The following is a 25,998-nucleotide window of genomic DNA, read 5'->3' on the forward strand; positions in this document are numbered from 1 at the left end:
AGTGTGTTATGTTACATGACATGTTACTTGTTATTAATAATTGTGTTAATTTTGTTTTAGTTATGTAGTTTGGGGTGACGTGTCTTGCCCAGGACACAGCGGAATGCTGACTGCAGCGGGATTTGAATCAGTGCACCCTTAATCAAAAGATCAGCGCACTAATGCACTGAGCCACAACCTCCCTTTACATATGTATTTACTTGAACATTTAAACTGGTGAATTTCATTTATCTTAAATTATTGTACAATTACTGAAGAGTATTAACAGATTTCATGTGGCCTGTTCAGCTTGAAAAGTAGAATGCAACAAAAAAAAATATTATGTTTGTTGGGGTTCCTCTCCTACAGTGTCTAGGTTCTTTATGTAAATGGTCTGCAAAGGCTAACATCCCGGTTCCCTCACCTCTCCAGCTACCAGTCCACACACTTTTTTTGTTGTTGGTCCGATCGGGATGTGAACGTCCCTCCAGACTAAGCCACAGCCCCCACATGACGTCATCATCTTTCACACTGTTTATCATCAAGGTATTATCATGGTTCAGAAAGCAAAACAACAGACTGTCTGCAGGAAATTAAATCTGCATTCACCGAGGGCTTCCTGAGAACCGATGTTCTCCTCAAAGGGAGTGAATCAGAGGTTGGGCCTGCACTTTCTCATGAACTCCCCCCCCCCCCCACTTCGCTCCTCTCTCCTCCTTCCCGTGGCCACTCACAGCTGAATAGCTGATTAAGCACACATTGATTAGCGCAGGCTCATTAGCATCATGTTTGCATTGACCCCCCTCCCACCTCTCTGAAACCCAACCATATCCAAGCAGCTCACACACACACACACACACACACACACACACACACACACACACACACACACACACACACACACACACACACACACACACACACACACACACACACACACACACACACACACACACACACACACACACAGTATTCCACTGAGCCCCCTTGCTGCCCCGACTCAAATGGATTAACAAGCACAATATTTCTGCCAGGGACAGGAAATCACTGAACACTTGTCAGGAAGCCTGCGATCGATGCAATTCACACCATTGACCCCCGCCCCCCCGTGTCCGCGACCTTTCCACTCCCCCCACAGAGACTCTAGGCTTGTTTGAGACAAGCGACACCGATGCATAACTGCGCAATTGCGATCAACGTCTTGCTAGTGCGTTGCATGATGGTTAGTCATTTTGTCCGACTTGCTCTGGAGGCTCGCCTAAATGAGACGTTGAAATCTCGCGGGACAAAGACGCCCGCAGCCTTGAGAGCGAGGCGCGGCGAGGCGCCGCAGTTCCTCTCCACGGGCTGCGGAGGCGAAATGCTTGATGGGAAACGACTCGCTGGTATCTCGAGCTGAGCGCTCATTGGTTTTTACCCCGTTCTGCTGATGAAGCTCTCCATTGGCTCGGCAAAAGTTTGTTGTTGTTTTGTGTCAGTTTTACGTCGCCCCTCCATTAACATTTTTCATCATTGTTCCACAATGTTTATCATCATGAAATTAATATCTATATATGTTATACTATACTTGCATTGCTTACCGTTTTCATACTTTATATATCTTAGCAAATTCATACACACTGTTCATACTGCTCACAGGCTGCTGTGTATATCTAGTGTATTCATACCCCTCACTGTTTATTCATCATTCAATTCATTCTATATTTTATATAGATTGTGTACATTACTTTTCACTTTACTGCTTGTTGCACTCCTGGTTGGAAGCTAAACTGCATTTCGTTGTCTCAGTACCTGTAATATGTGCAATAACAATAAAGTTGAATCTAATCTTGAGCAGGAACAAATGTATGTACTTAGTACATATCTGACATTAACGATTAAACACATGTGTGCATTCTTTATAAATGCAAACCGAGTTAAGCCGACTCCGGAGGTGGCGGTATGCACCTTAAAGTGGTTTGCAATCCGCCAAAAAACCGAGAGAAGAAGAAAAAGAAGAAGAAGAAGAAGTAAAAGAAGAAGAAGAAGCCGACTCGAAGCTGTCCGACTTCAGTCGAGCTTTTTGAGACCTCCCCCAGCTGCGATCGGCTATTCTCGTCTACTTTCGAGGCGAGCCGCAACGCGTCTCAAACAAGCCTAATGACTAACCATCATGCAACGCACTAGCAAGACGTTGATCGAAATTGCGCAGGTCTGCGCAGGTCTCGCTTGTCTCAAACAAGCCTACTGTCTGTCCCTCTGTCCAAACGAGACAGCTCCGTTTAGCGCCAACCGCTGGAGAAGCTGCAGTGCATATACAGTATAGGAGCCTGTACGTGGCGCTTTAACTTCCTCCACAAAAGCAGCGAAGAAGCATGGTTGTCATGGTTGCCCTTCTGTTTATTCTCCGCGGTGGGGACCGAGGGAACCTGGCAGTTTTTTGCCAGTCAACGTGTGTTACAGTTTAAATCTTCCGGTCAAAGGTCTTCTTTGTTATTTATTGAGCTTTAAAACAAATGAATAACAAATCCATATAATATAATAATATAATAAACGGAGCCTCTCTTTTTCCTCCCTCTCTTCGAACAGCGTCAGTGTCTGTCTAAAGCAGCAGCTGATCCAGTAATGAGTGACCCGGCCGACAGTAAAAATAAACATATTTATAACTAGTTTAGGTAGTTTGAGAGGTAATTAAAATAGCTAAGGGTGATGATCTGACTTGAAGTGTGTGTGTTTTGCTCCGTTCACCGCTGCATCACAGCGGGAGGAGCTGCAGGTGAGCAGAGCTGCGTGTCTCCGTCCTGTCAGATTCACTCGCGTTTATGTCCATATCGAGAGAAAGATAAATAATCTGAATTCAGTGTGCAGTTTATTTTGACGCGGGGGTGAGTAGCAGAGGTGGGGAGAGGCGGGGCAATTGTGTCATCATTATCAGAAGATGATCGTATAGGGCGCACACACGGAGCCGTTGGAACCCCCAGAGCGTTGCGTATGCCGTTCTATCCACCTTGGGACCCGTTATCCAGCGCCATATAGATAGAAGAGTTACGACGCGGAAGTCCATAAACGGTTATCGTCACGTGGTTCATGCAGACGAGGATCGTTCCCCGGAAGTTCATGGCGGGCAATGTGAATGCATTGATAACAGGAGATAGAACTACGATTTTTGGTAATTATTAGTGAATAAAGGTTTTGATTTGCAATATTTATACAACAAATCGATATGTGTATGTATTTACATCAATATGTTTTAAAAAATAAAATAGAATTTGCTAATATTAAGTGATAATATTAGGATTAGTGTGAACAACTAGTTTACATGCTAACAGTGCCTTGGTTAAAGAGCCTGTTGCTGTTTATAGCTTGGAATTCTTTAAAACCAATATTATCTTCTTAAACTTGTATGGTAGTCAGGAGCATCACTTTCTAATGTTTATTGATATATTTAGAGGGAGGGGATCTAAAGGAATTCTTCAAAATTCAGATTAGATTAATTTCTACCATTTTCTTAAATTCATGGTAGTTTCAGTAATCCCATGGTAATTGAGGACACAAGTTATCTAAATGACTAATGTCATCTTTATGGCTTTCAGAAAAGACAGGAGACCGACAGGTGACTATTAAAGGACTACATCCATTGCAAATACATGGAATTCAATAAACATTGAATAGCATATCATGCAGTTTGTCTGTGCCTTTTCCTCCGTGTTGTCCTGGTTTGCTGTGCTGCCTCCTAGTCGCCACCATGGTTTGCTGTGCTGCCTGGGGATGCTCAAATCGCTCAGAGAAAGGAGTACGAATGTACGGCTTCCCCACTGACACAGAGCGCAGGAAAAAATGGCTGGCTCAATTCAGCAGGAGCAATTTCACGACCAACAGCAAAAAAATATGTGAAGTTATTATATACAAACACTGCATTTGCACTTTTTCACAAAACGAAAACCACACCATTGGGAAAGCTTAATGTTTTGTTTAATACAAAAAAACAGGGAAAGGCTTGAAAAATACAGAGTTGAGACTCAGGGTGCAGGGTGAGGGTCTCAATGCAGGTATTCAGGCTCCATTGAATCCCCCTCTGGTTCTTGTGCTGAAAGAGGGAGTAACAGACAGGAGAAAGGGTTATACACACCTATATAGGACACCTATTGAATGGGAAATTGCCTTGGGGAGATAAGGTGTGGTCTTTGTTCCCAACTGAAGTTATGGAACTTTATTATTTGTGAGTTTAACAAAGTATGACAAATGGCATAAGTAACAGATGTGATATGAATTTCTATAAAGTTGTCTCACATTCTTGGTCATATTTTATATACAGTATTTAATGAGTATAACATGTCCAGTAAGTATAAAGTATTTCCTAATACTGTGTATTCAACCACTATGGAATATGTATCTGGGCAGACAAAACTGAGTTGTTCTGTGTGTGAAGTAACCTCAAGTCACTCCGCAGGCACATTTTGATGCAGACCAGTTTGTCAAGACAAAAAAGGGCAAGACTAGGCTGAGAGCAGAGGCTATACCCACCATCTTCGTGCATCGCCCTGTGGTCAAAAAGAGAAGGGCCCCTGCACCACGATTCACCCCGGGACCTGTATCTACAAAGCCCATAGCTCATGATCACAGCTATAGAGTGAAAGGTGACACAGGTATAATAAGTATGAACACTTAGTAACAAAAGTCATATTTCTTATTTTTAAGTGGTATAATATTTTAAATGTTCGAAAATCTACAGTGCCATGTCTTCTACTTACATTGGTCTCAAAGATTGAGGGAAGAATGGATGAGGAGACTGAGAGAAAGGAAAGTGAGGGTGAAGAAAGAGAGGACATGGCTAGTGAGGAGAGACAGGGAGGGTGGACACCACCCACTCAGCCAGCATACGAGGGAACCAGCAGCCAGTCAGCATACGAGGGAACCAGCAGCCAGTCAGCATACGAGGGAACCAGCAGCCAGTCAGCATACAAGAGAACCAGCAGCCAGTCAGCATACGAGGGAACCAGCAGCCAGTCAAACAGATCTATTAAAAAAATTAAAGAGAAAATTAAAGAGCCAAGAAGGAATCACCAAAAAAGCAAAGTCTGCACTAAGAAAAATCAGGAAGGAAAATGCAGCTCTCAAGAAAACAATGAAAATTAGGGACAACAAATATAAGAAAACGTTTTCAAAAGACCAACTTAAGGCATTAGGCAGACTCACCACAAAGGGGATGAAATGGAGCAATGAGACAATTAAGAAGGCTTTAAAAATTCGCTTTGCGTGCGGACCAACGGGTTACAAAACTCTGCAGGAATTACAGATTCCCCTTCCAGGAATAAGGACACTGCAAAGAAGGATGCAATGTGTTAAGTTTGAGCCTGGTGTGTAACAGCTAACATCACTGCCCCTCCACCCGTAACATCACTGCCCCTCCACCTGCCAGCACCCAGCCAGAGGAGCGCAAACAACAAAAACAAGCAAGGTGTCCCGTCATGTACCTGGAAGTTTGGGTTGGCAAAATGGAGTAAGAGAGGGACTTGAAAAACCTTGGTGGCTCTCTACTCATGTTGTTACAGTTGTCTTGGTTACAGCTCTCAAGTTTTTTTTTTTGCCATTTCCACATCTTTAGAAAATATGAAATAAATGAAGTGAAATCAACCTCTTCTCTGGAGAACAAACTTTGATTTCTCTGTCTTGTGAGTTTGCAGTCTTGCAGTTTTGCTCCTCCACCTGTAACATCACTGCCCCTCCACCTGCCAGGTTACTAACAAGATTACTTATATAATACAGTGATAGAATACATGTTTAGTATGCTTACTTATATAAAACAGTAGTATTAAACTTACCTTGTGTTTTCACTCTCACTTAAGTCCCTCTCCCTTTGACATCAATCCAAAATCAGCTGAGCTGCAACATTATACAGACAGGTAATAATCAACATAATCACAAGGACACAATATGGCTCTGCTAAAAACACTCACTCTTACACGCACCAAAGTTATATTTATCTAATATTTAACTCCCTCCACCCCCGCATACAATCCTGTTTAGAAGCCCCTCTTCTCTAACTCAACAACGTTGGACGAAAGGACATTAAGAGAACGGAATTTACAATTAAAAGGCTGTTCAACGTGTGTTGCTAACTTGATCCGTTATCCTAGCTTTATCTGTTATCTGTAAACGTTCCCTAAATCTACTAATTTAGGGATAATCCACTGACATCCTTTAATACACATGTTAATTTGAATCAGATGTACTGATAATATCCGCAATATAAATCTTTAAACTTCTTCTTACCTTTAAAAGTCCGTCACGAACGGTCTATTATGCTGCAACTCTACAGCTCTGCTAGCCTTGGCGCTAACTTCCGGGGAACGATTGAGAGGCTCCACGATCCGCCATTGCTGTAAAAAAGTGGTCCATTGGAGTGAACGGAGATGACGTAACTCTCAGTCTATACGGCGCTGCCGTTATCGTTTCCGCAGTTGTTTACTGTCATATTCGGTCGCCCTCGTGTGGCCGAACGGTCTATATGACACTTTACAGTAACGCAAACGACCGTTTTCGTCCTTGTGTGGCCCGGGGCCTAAGTACATTTACTCAAGTAGCCTACTGTACTTAAGTACAATTAAGAGGTGTTTGTAATATACTTCAGAATTAACATTTTCTGCTACATTGTATTTCTACTCTACCATTCAGAGGTAAATCGTGTTCTTTTACTCCACTACATTTATTTAATACCTTTAGTTCCTTTGCAGAATAATGACCTCACTCCTTCTCTGAAGTTAAAGACGAGTTGTTAGCGTATTATTTTTTCCGCCTTTCTTCTTGTTCCCTGCAGAGTTTAAGGCATCAACGCCAGCTACCTAAAGCACCACAGGGTGTCTCCTAGGTTAATACATTGCAAACAGTAAAGCACTGTGTGTGTGTGTGTGTGTGTGCATGTATCTCATGCGTAGTGAATATAGTTTGAATTTCCTACAATCTTTTAAAAAAAACTGTTGTTTGCAACTTATTCCCAAAGGCAAGTATTATTCGCTTCAGTAGATGATGTAAGATGAAAATATCTCTCTGCTGGAACCGAAACAATACATATTAAAATATGTGTGGTCGGGTAGCCGTCCAATTATGACAGTTTTGTTAAAATAAAGGAGAGAGAAAATAAATGTGTTGCAGATTTTTTCGATCGGCCATCTGTTGCTGGAAGATTCACACAGAGCGAGAAAGAAATAACGTGGGGGGAGGGGGGCTGCTTTGACTATTAATGCGTTTTGTACCTGTTTTTGATGGCACAAATCTCACTTGGATTTCATTTTGGTTAGCAATTAAAAAGAAAACTATATCATATGTTGGAGCAATTTTGAGCAGAAAGAGGAGATCAGAGACTAACCTGCGGCTATACAAATGATACTTAAAGTAGGTACAATGTTGTAGGAATAAAAGGTGGTGCTTTTTATTTTCTTACGCTCAAGCGCTCGCCCTTTCGTAGAGGGTTTCTTTTCTGTCCGCTGTGAGCTTTTTGGAGTGTGACAAATAGCCCAGCAGGCCCGGAGCCCACAGCTCAGTAAGCATTCCAACAATGCCATATTACTGCATTAATATTTAAGGGCTAATGTTTCCCTAACTGGCATTCAGACAGCTGGCTAAGGGCCTTTTGCTGAAAGCATGTCAAGCCCGGCACTCAGCAGAATCTCATATATGTTGTTAGTGTGTTAAATGCTTTGTAAAAAGGAAAAGGAAAATAACTGAAATGGGGAATGTGCAATGACTTTTAACGTATTTCCTTTCTAAATACCATGGTTTATATGATAAAACATATTTACTTTAAACTGGTACATCTTTGTAAAGGAGGATTTCATTCAGTCTTGTCAGCTTGGAGTGTAGAATGTAATTTGAAAAAAAAAGGACCTTAATTTTCCTCTTACACAAATTTGACCTGTTGCTTCTTTAATAACTCTCTATAGTATTGCTGCTATAGCCTGGTAAGACAGGAATCTTATGTTGACTTCCTAATCTTAGCACACTTTGAGGAATGTAAAATGTAAGAATTTCCCAAGACTTTGGGATTATTCCTACTTGTGCTACTGCTACATCGTGTTTAAATAGGTCATCAAGCGTGTTTCCACCTATTTTTAAGTCCATCTTCAATTTCTGCATACGAAAACCCAGAGCATAAGGACGAAAATTTGAAAATTAAGGTATTGCAAGTTATCTCTACTAATATTCCCCCCAAACTTTCATATTAATTTAATATGGATTAAAGTTTTTAGGGCGTGCTGAACATTCAGCAGGGGTATGCATATGTTGTAAATACCTAAGGTGGCTGAATATAAATATGCTCATCTTTAGGTGTATATCAGTATGTAGTGTCTCTACTGGGACATGTCTCCATGATTTAATGTTCAAAAAGCTCTTTATTTTTCTCATACTGCCTGTGCTCCGGCACCTCTTCTGACCCTCTGTCTGAAACCCGAGCCCAGTCTGCTCTGATTGGTTAGCTGGCCGGCTATGTTGTGATTGGTCAACCGCTTAGAGATCTCCAGCGTCTTAGCCAATCACGTACAATGTGTTGGAGCACTAGCCAATAGAAGCGCGAGTGTCACCTAGTGATGCCACTATGCTACTGAAGTAAACAAGGAGCAACACTTTCATACCTCCACTTGTTATACAAGTTTGCAGCATCTCATCTTGTATTTTAAGGAAAAGGGAGACAGAGTAGATTTTGGCGTAGATAGTGGATTCAACTCAAATATGAACCTTTTAATATGTGTTTCCAGGAGTAGATAAATATCCCAGTGGTTAGATCAGCGTAACTACACAGAAAAACAACTGTTGATTTATTGTTCCTTCCTGTAAGACACACCAGCCATATGGACGTGAAAATACCCACATTGTATTAATGAACCAGATCGGAGGTGACAGTGTGTTTTTGTTGAACCTGTAACAGTGCGACGGGTGTTTCCCTTCTGTCCAAACTGCACAATCTGGAGCAGGAGGGAACCAGAGGAAGGCAATTAGCGAAATTACTCACAACTATCATTACGCAGATGAACACATTTGAAAGTCTGGTGTAACATTTGATGATGGCAGTGCTTCCAGGTTGACTCAGCCTTCTGCCCTGCTCCAACGTCACCCGTCCTTCAAGTCCATATCGCTCCAGCTGCTACACGTGTGTTAGCACATTTATCACCATCCTGATTGTGAAAACATTTATGATTCGAGAAAAAAAACCTTCTCTGGGAACATGCATCAGTACAGGAACGCATCATCCTGCGGCATACATTACAGACCTTATGGCGACGTGTTTTTTTCGTCCCTCCCTCCTGTCCCCCAGTCTGTGGATCCCCCCTTCCTCTTAAAGGTGAGGGCAAAGCATTACATCCCCGGTGTCGAGATGGCTTCTTAGCAAAGGTTGCGAACATCGACAAATTGTGGGAGTCGTTTGATATAATGTAGGATTTTCCCTTTGTAATATATATCTGTTTATTTCATCTTACATATTTTAAACCAATGTAAAGACTTATTAGAAAAGTGTTTTGGGAACGTTTACTAGTTAGGGTTAGATTTGTTTTTAGGGTATTGGTTAGTGTTAGCTGTTTTTTTAAGCTACTAAATGTTTCTGTATACATGAACTCTCAATTCTAGAAGTGTTAGTAATACATATTGTAAATGCTGCCTATAATAACACTTCTGATAGATTATTGGGGTGTGTCATTTCACATATTTCTTTTTTAATGATTTTACAATTTGTCTGTCTGGGCCCCTATTCTAAAGCTTATTAGTGTTTTCATTTGCACATATCTCCATTCTGTTTATCTCCAAACTTTGTGAATAAAAACAATTAAATTGCTTTACAGGCGTCAGATTCAGCGTGACAAGAACTGTGTGTGGAAGCTGGTGGGATCCATTTAAACCTGGAGGCTAATTTAGTAAGATGGGGAGGAGGGATTTTGTGGGGGAAGAACGGTGCACTGTAACTGAACCCAAAAGTGCAGATTTGCAGGGTGCAGTCGCTGACGGGTGTGTGTGTGTGTGTGTGTGTGTGTGTGTGTGTGTGTGTGCGTGTGTGCGTGTGTGTGTGTGTGTGTGTGTGTGTGTGTGTGTGTGTGTGTGTGTGACGCACGTGTACACTTGCCTGTGTATATTTTCGCTTGCCATAGCTGCGATGGTAGCAGCAGATGGGCGGGGGAAGTGGACTCCTGTGCCTGAGGACGACTGTGGCGCTCAGGATCAGAGAGCCGCCTACGTCCCACCCTGGGCCTCCGTTACCCACTACAGCACATGGAGCCCATCCAGCACCAGCCCATCATGGACCAGCCCCCCCCACACCATCTGTCTGCGAGGACAGACAACCCCCCCTCTCCATCTCCCTCCTCCTCCTCCTCCTCCTCCTCCTCCTCCTCCTCCTCCTCCTCCTCCTCCTCCTCCTCAGCCGGTGTCCTCGCCAGCCCCGCTCCTCCCCCCTCCAAAAACAGAGGATCCAGGCCCGACAGTTTCACAGGTTTGCTTTTCGGAGCTCGGAGGAGAGAGAAGGAATTTGGAGAGATGACTCAACGAGGAGACGGAGAGCCAAGAGCATTTAAAGCCATACATTTCCCTGTGATGCAAGAAAAATGCCAGCTCTGACAATAAAGTATTATCGTATTGTATCAAACATCCAGAAGAAGATGGAGAAATGATAAACAGACTCATTTTTTATAAAATAAATTTGGAGCATCTTTAAAAGAGTTTATGTCACAAAGGTCAGCCACACTGTAAAACATCACAGCCCCATTTAGTTATGTCAAGTTACATTGTCTCTTTAATTCAAAGAGCTTTGAAAAGTTTTTGATTTTGAATTCAGCTTTTATAGTTTTAGAAGGTTAAACTTACATTTATTCACTGTCTTGACAACTTAAACATTTTGTCACATTGACTCAACTTTCCTTAGCAAGTTATCAGTTGAAAAAAGAAACAAAAGAAAAAGGCGGGAAGGCAGGTTTGTGAGCCACAGAAAAAAACGTATGCTTCCACATTTGAGTTTAAAAAAACAAACTCCTCCCTAAACTGAATGCAACGTTTAAGCATGGATGTAATCAACTAGTATATCCTAAAGATGTCATGTTTTAATTTGGACTAAAGTAAAGACACATTTTGATCTAAATGAGGACTACTTCCGCTGGCGGAGGAATTATGTGCACCTGCAGCGGTGATCCAACGGAGGCGGATTGATACGTTAACCTACAGTCTCAAACACCGGCTACGGTTAGGGAGGGCATTTTATTTCTGCTGCAAGACAGTAAAGGAGGTAAGTTTTAATGATTTTAAAACCTTTAATTATTTGCCTGATACTACTACGGTTTGAAAAAATAAAGAGTATGAAGTTATCTGTGGACGTTGTCCTTACTAATATTCAGTGCTTGAATTGGAATAAAAAAGGTGCCAGTACTCTAAATCAGCAACAAGTATTTCGAACAAAGTCATAGTATATCCTATAATGCTGGTGGGTTTGTCTCTTTACTGTATATTTTAGAAAGGCTCACTGTACTTAAACAAAATGACTCAGGGTGCATCTGAGATTAGAGGGGGCGCAGTGGTAAAGTGCTATTTTTATAAGTGGGGAGTGGACCTGACACCCTCTAGTCTAGGGGGGTCCGGGGGCATGCTCCCCCAGGAACATTTTTTTTTAAATATTGAAGTTAGATGCATCAATCTGGTGCAATTTGAGAGCAAAATGAAGAGATATACGGATACCTCTCAACATCCATAATGAAACAACTGTAAACAGATTTACTTTTTCTTTATGGATATAAAAGAAAGTAAAGCTTGACTCCTACTGGCTGGTTAAATGACTCCTCGTCCCTGAGGCCACTACCAGTTTTTTGTGCCATTTTGCTGGATTTATTTGTCAATAGCGTTGCTGCACAAAGTGATAGCCCTCTAGTTTAAATCTACTACCCAACAAAAAATGTTGGACTTAAATGCATCAATCTGGTGCATTTTGAGGGGGAAATAAAGAGACTACACCCATATGAAACAAAAATGTATACATTTAAATAATCATACAATCATAAGTACATGGCCATAACCAATAACATACAATATCCAATATGAAAAAACATTGAAACTTGTTTATTTATTTGTTTTTGGTTCATTTATAGTTGTGAGTGTGTCTGGGCTCCTGAATCGGCCTCTCCTGTCTCCCTCCTCTCCCCCCTGCTCCTCTTTGAGGCAACAGCAAAGACTAGTTTTAGCTCTCAACAAGTTTATCTTACCTTTTTTCACCTAGTTAACATTTTGTTTGTATTATTCATGCATATTTTACTAATCACTACCCCCCCAAATGGAAATATGTGTTTACATAAATGGTGACCGAACCGTTTGAGACCCACTGAGATAACTTAAACTAAGTTAACTATCTAAAGACTCAGAAAGTAATTTACCGCACCAGAGCTGTAGTTATCAGCCTCTCAGTCTGACAGCAAAGGACTCTCCCTCCACCTTGTTGTTGAAAAAGCTCCTTATATCCGTTAGCGCAGCTAGCTAGCACCAGATGCTAACAACAATACACGTAACCGGTGCGCGCGCTTTCTCGCTCGCTCGCGCCACACATACACAACACACACCCTCCCGAGCTTGAATGACACACAGAGACCAATCGAGGGCATTAGTATGATCTGTATGAAAGTGGCAATGTCGGCAGGCCACGTCATGTAGACAGCCAGTCACCCTCTGTGAGGCAGAGTCAGACCCACATTTGCGCTGCGTTGCGTTTACAATATATACGTATATTGCCGGCGGCTGAGTACCGGCATTTTAGTGAGTACCGGCACCTTGCCGTTACTCAGTAAGAAGTGCCGGTACTACATGGGTAAAAATCAGAAGTGCCGGTACTGCGTACCGGTGAGTACCGGCCCAATTCAAGCACTGCTAATATTGATAGAAAGCTAAACATATTAAAGTGTAAGCAAATGGTTTTGTTTTTAACTGTTAACATTGTTAACTTATCTTAATTTACTTCGACATTTAGGTTTGCTTTGACAATTAAGTGGTAAGCTTGCTAGCTTAAATTGCCATTAGCAACGTTCGCTGTCAGCTAGCTACAGTCAGGGATAAGGGAGCGATACTGTGTCACTTTTAATGGCTGTGCGTGCACTTTGGGTTTAATATTGACCAGTAAAAAATACAATTTATTATGAACTGAGGTTACCTACTGTAACCCCAGCTTCTATGAGTAAATGGCGCAGCCCTCTAAGGCTATCGCTATTGGGTAATCCCCCTGCGCCCCCGCGCAGCACTGAAACACTTGTAGTCCACGCCCACCCGCAAGGTGGGCCCCACCCTCGGGCCTCCTTCTGGTATAAATAGGAAGGTGGCCCGGCAATCTGCTCCCATACAACATAACTTTTCTTCAGCTATTCGTAGAGCCAGTGGGGCCCCGCACTTAGAGGGCTGCGCCATTTACTCATAGAAGCTGGGGTTACAGTAGGTAATCTCAGTTCTATTTCGTATATGGCTTCGCCCTCTAAGGCTATCGCTATTGGGTTAAGGGCGAAGCATGATGTAGTCTGCGCCCCACTGGGTCCGCCCGGCACTAGAAGCACAGACATACCTGCTCAATAACACCCCCCTGCCTGATGTGCCATGCGTAATGGCTCATCACCGTACCTGGAACATAGCAAAACATGCCTATCTTCCCGACGGGGTGAAGGCTGGGAACAATACATACCGGCCGCTGTGAGAAAGTAGAGACGAAAGTCCCACCTCGTCCTGCGATCGTAGTGGGGGAACAGCATCTCTCTGCGTGCAGACAGGCAGGAGAGCTCACAGCTGGATCCCTGACGTCACTCACTCTGACCAGGCACTCCGTACAAAGTGTGTTAGAGGAAAAAGGAACATCCCTCCTATAAGAGGGGAAATGGGCCGCTCTCCGCGTGCCAAAAGGCAGGAGAGAGGCGCACAGCTGGCTCCCTGACGTCACTCACCCCGATAGGACACCCAGTACAGGGTGTGTCAGAGAGGAATGGGAGACATCCCTCAAATAAAAATGAATAAATGAACAGGGGGAAGACCAAGATGCAACCGTGCAAATATCTTCCACTGACATTCCTCCGTGCAAAGCCGTGGAGGAGGAAATTCCTCTGGTGGAGTGCGCCTTGATGTTCTCCGGGGGCTCCACCCCAGAGGAGACATATGCCTGTGACACAGCCTCACACAGCCAGTGTGACAGCCGTTGTGCAGACAGAGGTTGCCCAATCGAGCTCTCTCTATAGTGCACGAACAGGCGCTGAGAACGGCGCCAGGCCGCCGTGCGCGCCACATAGCAGGACAGCGCGCGCACCGGACAGAGGAGATTTAGAAAAAATAGCGGGGGTAAAAACCGCGCAAGACACTGTTCCTGGGATGACAAGAGTGTTTCTTGTATCCCATGGAACTGCTGGAGGGAGAGGCTTCTCTGTGAAGTGCCATAATGGTCTTCATGGTGACGAGCCACGCCATCGCCGCCGCTGCCCGTGAGGCAAAAGGGCTGCAAGGGAGTTTCCACACGCTGCCTTTCACTCCGTCTCTCCTCATGAGGCGCGTACACGCCCAGGGGATGAGAGGTGTGTGCATGCTGTCCACACGAGGCGTTATAACGGTGCTCGTGGTTATTATGACCGTGTGTAGGAGGCATATCTGGGACAGAGGAATGCCGCGAGTTCTGCAGTTTATAAACCAATAGGTTAAAACAGCAGGCTTCTGCAGCGAATGAACCACCTCTGGAGTGTCCCCCTGTTGGAAGAGACTCAGGGGAATCATCACGTGACCAGCTGACGCCAACGCCGAGCAGCTGCGTCACGGAGAGGGCTGTGTGGGTTGTGACACGCCGGAAGAGAGCTGTCAGTTCTTCCCCTCGCTGCCGCGAGAGTCGCGCTCTCATGCTGGCTGAGTTTAACTCCACTCCCAGATAAACGATTGTCTGAGAGGGAAGAGGACAGCTCTTCTTCCAATTTATTATGAAACCCAGGCTTTGACAGATGCGATACGAGATGTACCGTCTGTAAAGCGACTTCCTCCCTGGGGCGAGCCAGCAAATAGCAGGTCGTCCAGAGGAAAACCACACTCTCATCCCTCCTCTGTGTAGTGGCTCCAGCCTTCTCTACACAAATGCGAGGAGCCAGGAAATATCCGAACGGCAGACGATTGTCTGGTCTGATATTCCCTGAATGGAAAACGCAGGAATTTCCTGTGTTTCGGGATGATGGGTACGTGGAAGTATGCATCCTTCAGGTGGAAGTGAACCAGTCGTCCTGGTGAAAACATTCCAGCACCTGTTTGATCGTCAGCATGTGGAATACTGACAGATCGAGGATGTCTCATTCCCCCAGTCTTTTTCGGGATTAGAAAAATAACGGGAGTGAAAACCCCTGATTTTCCTCCCTTTGAGGAACCCTGGAAATATCCTCTTTCAACAGGAGTTCCAGCAGCTCGGATTGGAGCGCAAGACATAGCTTCTGGGAGGACAGGAGTGTTTCCTGTATCCCATTGAACTGTGGGGGTGGGGGAGAGGCGAACTGCAGGACGTATCCTCTGCTGATCAGCCTGCTCATCCATCTGTCCATCAGACACACGCGCTGCCACTCTGAGAAACACTCTAAGAGCGGGCGCACATGCTCGAGATGTTCTGTGGTCGTCATGGCAACGAGCCACGCCAGGGAGTCTCCACACGCTGCGTTTCACTCCGGCTCTCATCATGAGGCGTGTACACGCTCAGGGGATGAATGGAGGTGTGTGCAGTGCTGTCCACACGAGGCGTTATAACAGCGCTCATGGGTTTATTATGACCGTGTGTAGGAGGCGTATCTCGGACAGAGGAATGCCGCGAGCTCTGCAGGTTATTAACCGAGGTTAAAACCGGCAGGCTTCTGCAGCGAGCCCTGCTGTCTACTTAATCAACAGATTAGTGGCAGCCGGCTTAATTAGCGAGCTCTGCAGGTTATTAACCGATAGGTTAAAACCAGCAGGCTTCTTGCAGCGAGACCTGGCGCCGTGGCGCTGCCGCTGGGGGCACTCAGCCTGGAATACTGCTCATTCCCCCGTTCTGGCTTCTCTGTGATGCCATTGCCCTCGCCGCCACTGTGAGGCGAAAGGGCTGCGAGGAAGCCTCCACACGCTGCGTTTCACTCCGACTCTCACCATGAGGCGCGTACACGCTCAGGGGATGGATGGAGGTGTGTGCAGTGCTGCCCACATGAGGCGTTATAACGGCGCTCATGGGTTTATTAAGGCCGTGTGTACGAGGCGTATTTCGGACAGAGGAATGCCGCAAGCTCTGCAGGTTATTAACCGAGGTTAAAACGGGCCGGCTTCTGCAGCGAGCCCTGCTGGTAATCAACAGATTAGTGGCAGCCGGCTTAATTAGCGAGCTCTGCAGTTAATTAACCGATAGGTTAAAGCAGGGTTCTGCAGCGAGCCCTGGCGCCGTGGCGCTGCGGGCGCTTCCGCTGGGGGCACTCAGCCTGGAATACTGCTCATTCCCCCGTTCTGGCTTCTCTGTGATGTGCTGTAATGGTCTTCATGGTGACGAGCCACACCATTGCCCTCGCCGCCGTTGCCCGTGAGGCGAAAGGGCTGCGAGGAAACCTCCACACGCTGCGTTTCACTCCGGCTGTCATCATGAGGCGTGTACACGCTCAGGGGATGAGTGGAGGTGTGTGCAGTGCTGTCCCCATGAGGCGTTATACCGGCGCTCATGGGTTATTATGACCGTATGTAGGAGGCGTATCTCGGACAGGGGAATGCCGCGAGCTCTGCAGGTTTATTAACCGATAGGTTAAAACCAGCAGGCTTCTGCAGGGAGCCCTGCTGTCTACTTAATCAACAGATTAGTGGCAGCCGGCTTAATTACCGGCTCCGCTTCCTCGGAGGCTCTCGCGGAGCAGACCAGGAGCGGGGGAGCTTCACTCCCCTTTGACTCGCCGCCGGGAGACCCTGTCCCTGTGGTGGCGGGGGAGCGGAGACGTGGGACGGAGGCCCTGCAGCCGCCGGGGCGGTTGCTGTGGGCGTCTCTCCGCTTGCGGCCTCCTGTGGCCGGCGTGGACGCCGCGACTGCTGCGGGCGTTGGTGCCGCTGTGGCAGATCAGCCGACTGGAGCCAGCTGTACATGCTGGCGAATGCCGTCCACCTGTTCCGCGGCCGTCTTCATGAACTGGGGTCCGAACAGCCCGTCCGGGCTGATTGGAGTGTCCAGTAGAACTTTTCTGGCCGTCTCCGTAACAGACGCCGCCGCGCTGTGGTGACGGAGAGGGGGAAAGCATGTTCGGCCGCCAAGCTGGCACCCTGCTCCGACTCTGTCTCCCCCGTCCGGGGGAGAGGAGGGAGGGGAGAACCGAACAGTGAACCGTGGAGGGAGGCGGGGCATTGCCCTCGCCGCCGCTGCCCGTGAGGCGAAAGGGCTGCGAGGAAACCTCCACACGCTGCGTTTCACTCCGGCTGTCATCATGAGGCGTGTACACGCTCAGGGGATGAGTGGAGGTGTGTGCAGTGCTGTCCACATGAGGCGTTATACCGGCGCTCATGGGTTATGACCGTGTGTAGGAGGCGTATCTCGGACAGAGGAATGCCGCGAGCTCTGCAGGTTTATTAACCGATAGGTTAAAACCAGCAGGCTTCTGCAGGGAGCCCTGCTGCCTACTTAATCAACAGATTAGTGGCAGCCGGCTTAATTACCGGCTCCGCTTCCTCGGAGGCTCTCGCGGAGCCGACCAGGAGCGGGGGAGCCTCACTCCCATTTGACTCGCCGCCGGGAGACCCTGTCTATGGGGTGGCGGGGGTGCGGAGACGTGGGATGGAGCCCCTTCAGCCGCCGGGGCGGTTGCTGTGGGCGTCTCTCCGCTTGTGGCCTCCTGTGGCAGGCGTGGACGCCGCGGCTGCTGCGGGCGTTGGTGCCGCTGTGGCAGCTCAGCCGACTGGAGCCAGCTGTACATGCTGGCGAATGCCGTCCACCTGTTCCGCGGCCGTCTTCATGAACTGGGGTCCAAACAGCCCGTCCGGGCTGATTGGAGCGTCCAGTAGCACTTTTCTGGCCGTTTCCGTAACAGACGCCGCCGCGCTGTGGTGACGGAGAGGGGGAAAGCATGTTCGGCCGCCAAGCTGGCACCCTGCTCCGACTCTGTCTCCCCCGTCCGGGGGAGAGGAGGGAGGGGAGAACCGAACGGTGAACCGTGGAGGGAGGCGGGGCAGGAGTTGCTTCGGACTCCTGCCCGGCACTCTGCCCCAGGGACACGAGGCCCCGTCCGCGGGCTCGTAAGCCTGGACGGGCCAATCGTCCTCCTCGGCCACAGCAGCAAGAGTGTCCGCTCTCCGCTTCCTGTCGCCCGAGGGGAGACGAGCGCAGTGCATGCTACCTGCTGGTTTAGAGCCGCGTACGCGTGCTCTGACCCCCGGCAGGATTCGCATACTGCTTTTATCTCTGCAGGTCATAACTCATTATGAACCCAGAGCCACATGAGGGACAACCACGGACGCAGTTGTTGCTCATGATGATTCTCAATTGCTGTGCTTCAGTAACTGTGCAGGTTTGCTGAAAAAAAGAGGGAGCAGATTGCCGGGCCACCTTCCTATTTATACCGGAAGGAGGCCCGAGGGTGGGGCCCACCTTGCGGGTGGGCGTGGACTACAAGTGTTTCAGTGCTGCGCGGGGGCGCAGGGGGATTACCCAATAGCGATAGCCTTAGAGGGCGAAGCCATATACGAAATAGAACTGTATACACTTAAAGACGTGTAATGTGGCGCATGCTGCCATAGATACATGCTGCAGACCCTGGAGGCAACTCAAATTTTTGGAGGGAGATCTACCTTGTCTCCTTTTTTCTCTCCACTCTGCGTGTGTGTGTGTGTGTGTGTGTGTGTGTGTGTGTGTGTGTGTGTGTGTGTGTGTGTGTGTGTGTGTGTGTGTGTGTGTGTGTGTGTGTGTGTGTGTGTGTGTGTGGGGGGGGGGGGGGGGGGGGGGGGGTAGAGGAGACACGGAGACGACATTTGTGTTGTGTTTTCGTGTAATATTCAAACTATTACTTTATACGTTTAAGTATCATACCAAAATGTCATGAGAGTAGCTTAGCTTTTTCGGGAATAGTGCGGTGCGTAATGTAGTAGTGTGTGGGCATCCAAGAGCAGGTGAGAGCGTCTGGAGCTGGGTGGGGTGTAGGATAGAGAGAGGGGTAGAGAGAGGGATAGCAGTAGCGCTTGAGTTTAAATCTAATGTATGGATCACGCCAAAACAGGTAAGGGATAATGTGCAGCGACGCGGTCATTATGGGGAAAATAACACCCGACAGGCTGATCAGGAGCCCGACGCGAAGCGGACTGATCTAGATCTGCATGAAGGGTGTTTTTACTTTCAAATTCTAGCACACTCGAGCTGGTTTCTCCAAAATTACATACCCCACCTTTAAGTTGCTGATAATACTATTACATAAGTAATGGAGTATAATATCATATACTCCATAATTTCATTATAATTGAGGACTTTCAATGTGGTACAACTACTATGACTGAACTATAGGATATTATACTTCAACAACATAAAGCATGTACTATTTCTTGCCGTTATGTTTTGGATTCCTCTCTTTAAATTACTACAGCTATTACATGGTGCTCTTATTTTTCTCTCACTCCTGTAATTGCTCTGTTTTAGCTATGTGCCGAGTTCAGCAGAATTGTCACCAAAGACCTGCTGAAATATTTCCTGGAAGGACTAGATGCCATGGTTCCAAGTCTGTTGGAGGCTTACAAAGCTGCTGTAGCATCTGGAAGAAGGTTGGCCACGAGTGGTGTTCTGCAGTGTCTTCAGAAAGAGGCAAGTATTTTACAGAGAAACTATTACCAAAAATGTGCAAAGATAAGGATTCTAGCTTGGCTATCATATTTACCTACCCTTATCTTTTTCCCCCCTGGAGGACACAAACCAGAACAGAAGAACGGCTGCCATACTCGGTCTTCCAATATTTATTGCAGAGGATTCCTCCAACGTTATCAGGATGTGTGATGTAAGCAGGGGTTCAATTGGGATTAGATATGTGGGGGGGGCTCGAAGATCTCATGATTTTACCTTATACTGTTAATGAGGCCCTAAAGCAACTGCTCCATTATCTGTATCAAATGCAAACATTGATGCCACCAAATGACACAATACAAATAGCAATTACTTAATTTGAATTCATTTAGATCTTAAATTATTAATGTACATACAAAAATGTTTACAAATATCCAACCTTCAAATTGCTATTTTAAATCATAATTGCTCTGCACACTTGCTAGAGAACATTTTAGATGAAATCTCAGTTATAGGTCTGCGAGATTATGGCCAAAAGTATGCTGTACATTTCACTGTAAACGATTTAATCATCACCAAAAGTCGATGTTATTATGACCGATCAGAACTCAGCTTTATGCACTCGCATACATACATTTAGCTTGGTTTAGGAAACGGGCTCCGTGTTACAGGACGGGTCGCGTGGTTTCGCGGCTCCGCTGCAGACTCTCCTCAAGGAGGAGCAGCGGCGTCCGGGCATGGGGGGGCTGCAACTCCTGATCGGAGCAGAGACACACGTTCACTAAGCCAAAAAACTATATCCGGTCACAGAGATCTGCTATTTGAAAGTAAAGTCAACACATATCGACACTAAATATAGTCTATATTAAGAACGAAAAAAGACATATCGTTTTTTGTATATGAGAAATTTGCAAGGGTGATTATGTCAGAGCATCGTCCTATGTGCCGGGGCTTAGCCCCAGACAGCCCCGGCCCAATTCAAACCCTGGATGTAAGTTACTATATTACTATATATTATATATTTACTTTTCTCTCGCTTAATTTGAGGTTTTGCCATAGCCAATATAATTAATAGTATTACTATTGTTAATTTAGGAATTGCAATAATGACTGATGATGATGATGATGGTGAAAATGATGACCTTGCAATTTGTCGTGTTTTTATTTCAAGTTTGGAACAGTCAATTAAGATGTATGTGTCTTTGTTATTAGGCTCATGGAGAAACCCTTGATGTGATCCTGAAAGGAATGCAGGTTGGACTGTTGATTGGACATGAAGGCCCTCTGCTTGACTCATTTCCTCTGGAAGTCTTCAATGTGGCTGTGGTGGTAGAAGGGAAGATCATCCTACATGAGCTCCGAGATGTGCCCTCAGGCTTCGCCATGTTAATGGGGGCAATCTACTGCCTCAACCTCGAGTACCCCCGCAACATGAAATACTCTTTTGAGTTCCTTCAAAAGGTCGTCATGACCATCAAACCAGACCAGTGCTCCGCAAGAATCCATGGACTCAGAAATAAACTGCTGAGATATCACCTCTAAACAAATGACTGTGTCATAGCTCCTGGAAGAAGGAAGTTTCTGTTTTGGACTGTTATTCTACATATTGTTCTTGTTTTCAGCAGTGTAGTTTGTAAAGTGCAGGTGTGCAGATATGCACACAGCTGCTGAGATTGTTAACAAACTAATGCACATTTCAAGCCCTTATTGAGAGGAAACTGTTTTTGGGGTCTCCTACATTGTTCATCTAACAAACATAGTTTGTGTATCCAGCAATATAGTTTGTACAATAGAGTGCCACAGTTTGGCACTCTAAGCAGCTCGGGTATGGTCAGCAGGCCAAAAAATAATAATTATGTTTTCCTGAACTAAATGTTTGAAAATAATCTTTTTAGTCTTCAAAGTTTATTGTATGGTATATTATCATATTTCCATTACTCTTTTTCCATCTGGCCTATTGCCACTTACATTTTGGGTATAAGTTGATGTATAACATGTTTTAAAAAAAAAAAGTTATATATCTGAACAAATGCGCTGCAAGAATTATTATTCATTTATGTAAACTTGCTATCCGAAGTCAATACAACTAATAGATCTAAACAAATGCATTATTACAATCTTCCTAACTTGAAATGATGACTTATATAAATATAGAACTTGAAAGTGTGAGTTATTATAATACTGAAATGTGAGTTTATTTGACTAGGTAAATAAAGTTCTCTTGCACTAATAATATAAGATTGGTAGTTGTTTCAACTCTAAGAATAAAGTTAAATCAACTTAGACAACTTAAAAAACAATGTTAATACAACTAGAACCTTTAAGTCATATCAACAAGATTGACTTGCATTAATGAGTTGAAACAAAGATTGTCTTCAAGTTGACTTGATTTGCTTTTTCAAGGCAGCAGCAGGTGGACTTTCATTTGCAAGTTAAACTGACATGAACTGTTTTACAGTGCAGAAAGCCAGTTTTTGCATGTTTATAATATTTGTTGTTGTGTTTCTTAAATATTATTGGAGTGCAGTGCTTTTATTTTGGTTTTCTGTGTGCTTCACCTGGCAGGCTATTTGTACACCAATGATGCACCTGAAGTGCATCGCGTAATTAGGTAAGAACGAACAAAAGGGTTGCAGTCGAATTGTCCAAAAATCAGCTCCTATCGTCTTTTCCTATCCACTATTCCTTAAACTCTGTGTGAAACGTCACAGGGTTAAGGGATAGTGGATAGGAGAGTTGAAAAGGACTTAGGAAAAGAGACTGCGGTGCTTTGAGAAACCGACTGCACTTTCACTATCCGACGTGTTTATGATGCGCCAGTGGACGTCATAAATGTGTGTCTGCTGCTATGGGGAAACTGCAGTTTTCTATACAGCGGACAACATGGATGTATAATAAGAACGGCGGACTACTGTCAACGCATTTAGATACTCTGCACCGTGCTCTGATGGTGTTGTTGTATGCTTATGTAGAAATACAAATACAAATGTATTTATTATAAACTTGTTAGTCCTTAACCTATCACCGTGTATATCACCATTAAACATGTTTTAAAACGTTTAAGAAACCCCACACAGCTCAGTAAACACTGAAATGTTGACTTTATTTAATCATTTCAGTAAAAACTAACGTTCACATTTCTCTTTTTGATTATAACTGATGAACGTTCAAAATAAAGCACTTTGGCAAGTTACCACATACTGTACGTTTTAAAATGCTTAACCCTTTGGAGTCCTGGGCTAACTTCGCCGTTTTCGCATACTTTTGATTTGTCTTACTAAACACCATTCAAAAATGTTTGGCATGTCAATGTTTGGTATCTTTTTTTTAAGGACCACCTCACCTATATAACCTGATAGTTATTTCTTTCATTTTGAGATACTATATGAACATTTTGGACCCCAAATCACAAAAAAACGTAAAAACAGATTTTGAAAATGATATTATTTTTCATGTAGGTAACACAAACATACACAACGAAACCATTTGAAAGCTGGAAATATATACATGGAATGTCACTATGATAATGTGAAAGTTTGATTGAGGTAGCATGAACCTATAAACAAATGTTATGAACAAATAACAGGTGTATCCATAGGCTTTTTTCCCTCATTTCTCACGTTCTGTCAACAGTGACACAGTAGGCACAACAAAACATTTAAAAGCTTAAATAATTTACATGGGATTTCATTCTGATAAGGCAAAAGTGTTATTATAAATATAATACAAATATATATATATATACACCAGTGGCGAACCGTCAGGGCCTGCAAGGTATTCAGAGAATACCCTGGAACACTCAGGAGTGAAGTCTAATCTGAGGGAGAGAGAGAGATCAGCTGCTGCTGAAGAGTCGACACGCAGCTCTGCATGATCACATGCAGCGGTGAGCGGACAAAACACACACTTCAGGTTAGAATATCACTCGTAGCTATTTTAATTACCTCTCAAACTACCTAAACTAGTTATAGATATGTTTAGTTTTACTGTCGGGTCACTCATTACTGAATCCGCGAGCTGCATGATACTGGCATAATAGATTGCCCGATCGGGCAACCAGCAGGTGAGGCTTCATTGCCCGAGCTAAATACTAGATGGCCCCGGGCCATCGGGCAGACCTTGGTTAGACAGCTATCATACTGAATAAATATTTACTGTGAATGTATGCAAAAATGTATGGCATATGGCTGTCTAACAGAAGCCACTGTGTCAAGTGTCCCACTTGGGTTGCCGTCCGGAGTTGTCCATCTCGCACATACGCAGTACAGATCGGGCAGGGGGACAGATCGGGTAGTGACAGGGAGGTCCAGTGGTTCCTAAGCTAAAGGAAGTTATAAAGGAAGTTTGAAACCTCCTTTCCTATCATCTAGAGCAGGGATGGGCAACTTTGATGGTGGGGGGGGCCACATCATTGATGTACTGGCCACCAGGGGCCGCAGATTCACTTGGAACACACACACAAAAATTCCATGTGTTGTATGTAATTATTAACAAATAGAGGTCTACTAAGTCTGACATCTTCATTGACATTTTACAATCAAATGGAACATCCCCTAAACAAATATCAGTTCACAGAAATGTTATTTCATTTTTACAAGTGGCAAGTTTGTATTGAACAGGTTATTAAACAGTGGAATACAACTATTTTAAACTATTGGAAAGCACGGAAAATGTGTGTGTATTGAGATTAACCATTAACATGACATAAACATGAAGTCATGAACACTAACCCAGATATTAGTTGTCTAACTTGAACCTAAAACACTTGTAGTCAGTCTCTGCATTCCCCTTATTCCACAATAATAATAATAATAATAATAATGCATTTATTTTATAAGGCGCCTTTCAAGGCACTCAAGGTCGCCGTACAACAAGGTTAAAAACAATTTTTACAAACATAGTTAAAAGCAAAACACAGTTTAAAAACATAACTACTAAAAACATACAGCTTGCAGCACAGGTCAGCCATACGCTTGCCTGAACAGGTGGGTTTTGAGGTGAGTTTGAAAAGTGGTGATAGTGTCCATGTTTCTAATATCAGGGGGGAGGGAGTTCCAGAGGTGAGGGGCAGAGCGGCTGAAGGCTCTTGACCCCATGGTGGAGAGACGGGCTGGGAAAACTTTGAGAGTGATGGAGGAGGCAGACCTAAGAGACCGGGTGGGAATGTTGACATGGACAAGGTCAGACAGGTATGGGGGGGCGAGGTTATGAATGGCTTTGAAAGTATGAAAGAGGATCTTGTAGTCAATGCGGTGTTTAATGGGAAGCCAGTGGAGTTGGTGTAGTACAGGGGTGATGTGACTGATGACAGGGGTTCTGGTGATGATACGGGCAGCAGCGTTTTGGACCAGTTGGAGTTTGTGTAGGTGTTTGTGGGGGAGACCATAGAGAAGGGAATTGCAATAGTCCAAGCGGGAGGTGACGAGAGAGTGGACCAGGATAGCGGCACTGTGGGGAGTGAGTGAGGGGCGGAGGCGGTTGATGTTTCTGAGATGAAAATAGGCAGACCGGATGGTGTTGTTGATATGGGTGTGGAAGGAGAGGGTGCTGTCGAGGACGACACCCAGACTCTTGACCTGAGGGGAGGGGGAAACCGGGGAGTTGTCGATGGTGAGAGTAAAACTAGGTTGCTTGGTGAGTGTGAGTTTTGAACCAATGAGGACTACCTCAGTTTTATCACTGTTGAGTTTTAGGAAATTTGAGGTGAACCAGGATTTGATTTCCTGTAAACAGGTACAGAGGGAGGGGGGTGGGAAGGTGGAAGAGGGTTTGGAGGAGACGTATAGCTGGGTGTCGTCCGCATAGCAGTGGAAATTGATGTTATGTTTACGGAAAATCTGTCCAAGGGGGAGGAGGTAGATGATGAAGAGGATGGGGCCAAGGACAGAGCCCTGGGGGACACCGGAGGAGATGAGGGAGGGATGGGATGTGAATGATTTTAACTGAATGAACTGAGTACGGCCGGAGAGATATGAGTGAAACCAGTCTAGGGGTGTGTCAGATAAGCCAATAAGTCAGTAAGTCGGTCAAGGAGGGTGGAGTGGGAAATGGTGTCAAAGGCTGCACTTAAATCAAGGAGGATGAGGATGGATAATTGTCCAGAGTCAGCTGCTATCAGGAGGTCATTTGTGATTTTAATGAGGGCTGTTTCTGTACTGTGACGGGGGCGAAAACCGGACTGGAACTGTTCATAAAGGTTATTGTTGGTGAGGTGTGTCTGAATCTGTGATGCCACTGCTTTTTCTAGTATTTTAGCGAGAAAAGGTAGGTTG

The 25,998-nt window shown here is 45.0% G+C and overlaps 1 protein-coding gene and 1 long non-coding RNA gene across 3 annotated transcripts; one reads left to right on the top strand and one right to left on the bottom strand.

The window, feature by feature from the left end:
• Positions 1 to 3,624: 3,624 nt before the first annotated feature.
• Positions 3,625 to 6,419, bottom strand: LOC307025548. Its single transcript, XR_013804191.1, has 4 exons — positions 6,232 to 6,419; positions 5,781 to 5,841; positions 4,483 to 5,698; positions 3,625 to 4,045 (listed from the first exon to the last, which is right to left on the bottom strand). It is a non-coding gene; the product is annotated as an uncharacterized lncRNA (long non-coding RNA).
• Positions 6,420 to 10,700: 4,281 nt separating this feature from the next.
• On the top strand, positions 10,701 to 22,871 carry LOC307023516 (uncharacterized protein). 2 transcript variants are annotated; one of them, XM_079656805.1, is made up of 4 exons: positions 10,701 to 11,221; positions 19,589 to 19,750; positions 19,851 to 19,940; positions 20,939 to 22,871. In XM_079656805.1, the coding sequence occupies exons 2-4, from the start codon at positions 19,658 to 19,660 to the stop codon at positions 21,266 to 21,268; spliced, it is 513 nt and encodes a 170-aa protein (XP_079512931.1). In that variant the 5' UTR covers positions 10,701 to 11,221; positions 19,589 to 19,657; the 3' UTR covers positions 21,269 to 22,871. The 2 variants fall into 2 exon arrangements, with proteins under 2 accessions (XP_079512931.1, XP_079512932.1); XM_079656806.1 differs by lacking the exon at positions 10,701 to 11,221 and having other exon boundaries at positions 18,952 to 19,750.
• Positions 22,872 to 25,998: the final 3,127 nt, after the last annotated feature.

This window comes from Notothenia rossii (assembly GCF_949606895.1).
Source record: "Notothenia rossii genome assembly, chromosome: 11".
NCBI classification, from domain to species: domain Eukaryota; kingdom Metazoa; phylum Chordata; class Actinopteri; order Perciformes; family Nototheniidae; genus Notothenia; species Notothenia rossii.

Bases quoted from the DNA above. Each gene is read 5' to 3' on its own strand.
- LOC307023516 (XM_079656805.1), top strand. From the start codon at position 19,658: ATGGTTCCAAGTCTGTTGGAGGCTTACAAAGCTGCTGTAGCATCTGGA. The intron at 19,751-19,850 runs GCAAGTATTTTA...TCCCCCCTGGAG, and splicing joins TGCAGTGTCTTCAGAAAGAG to GACACAAACCAGAACAGAAG. The intron at 19,941-20,938 runs GTAAGCAGGGGT...CTTTGTTATTAG, and splicing joins ACGTTATCAGGATGTGTGAT to GCTCATGGAGAAACCCTTGA.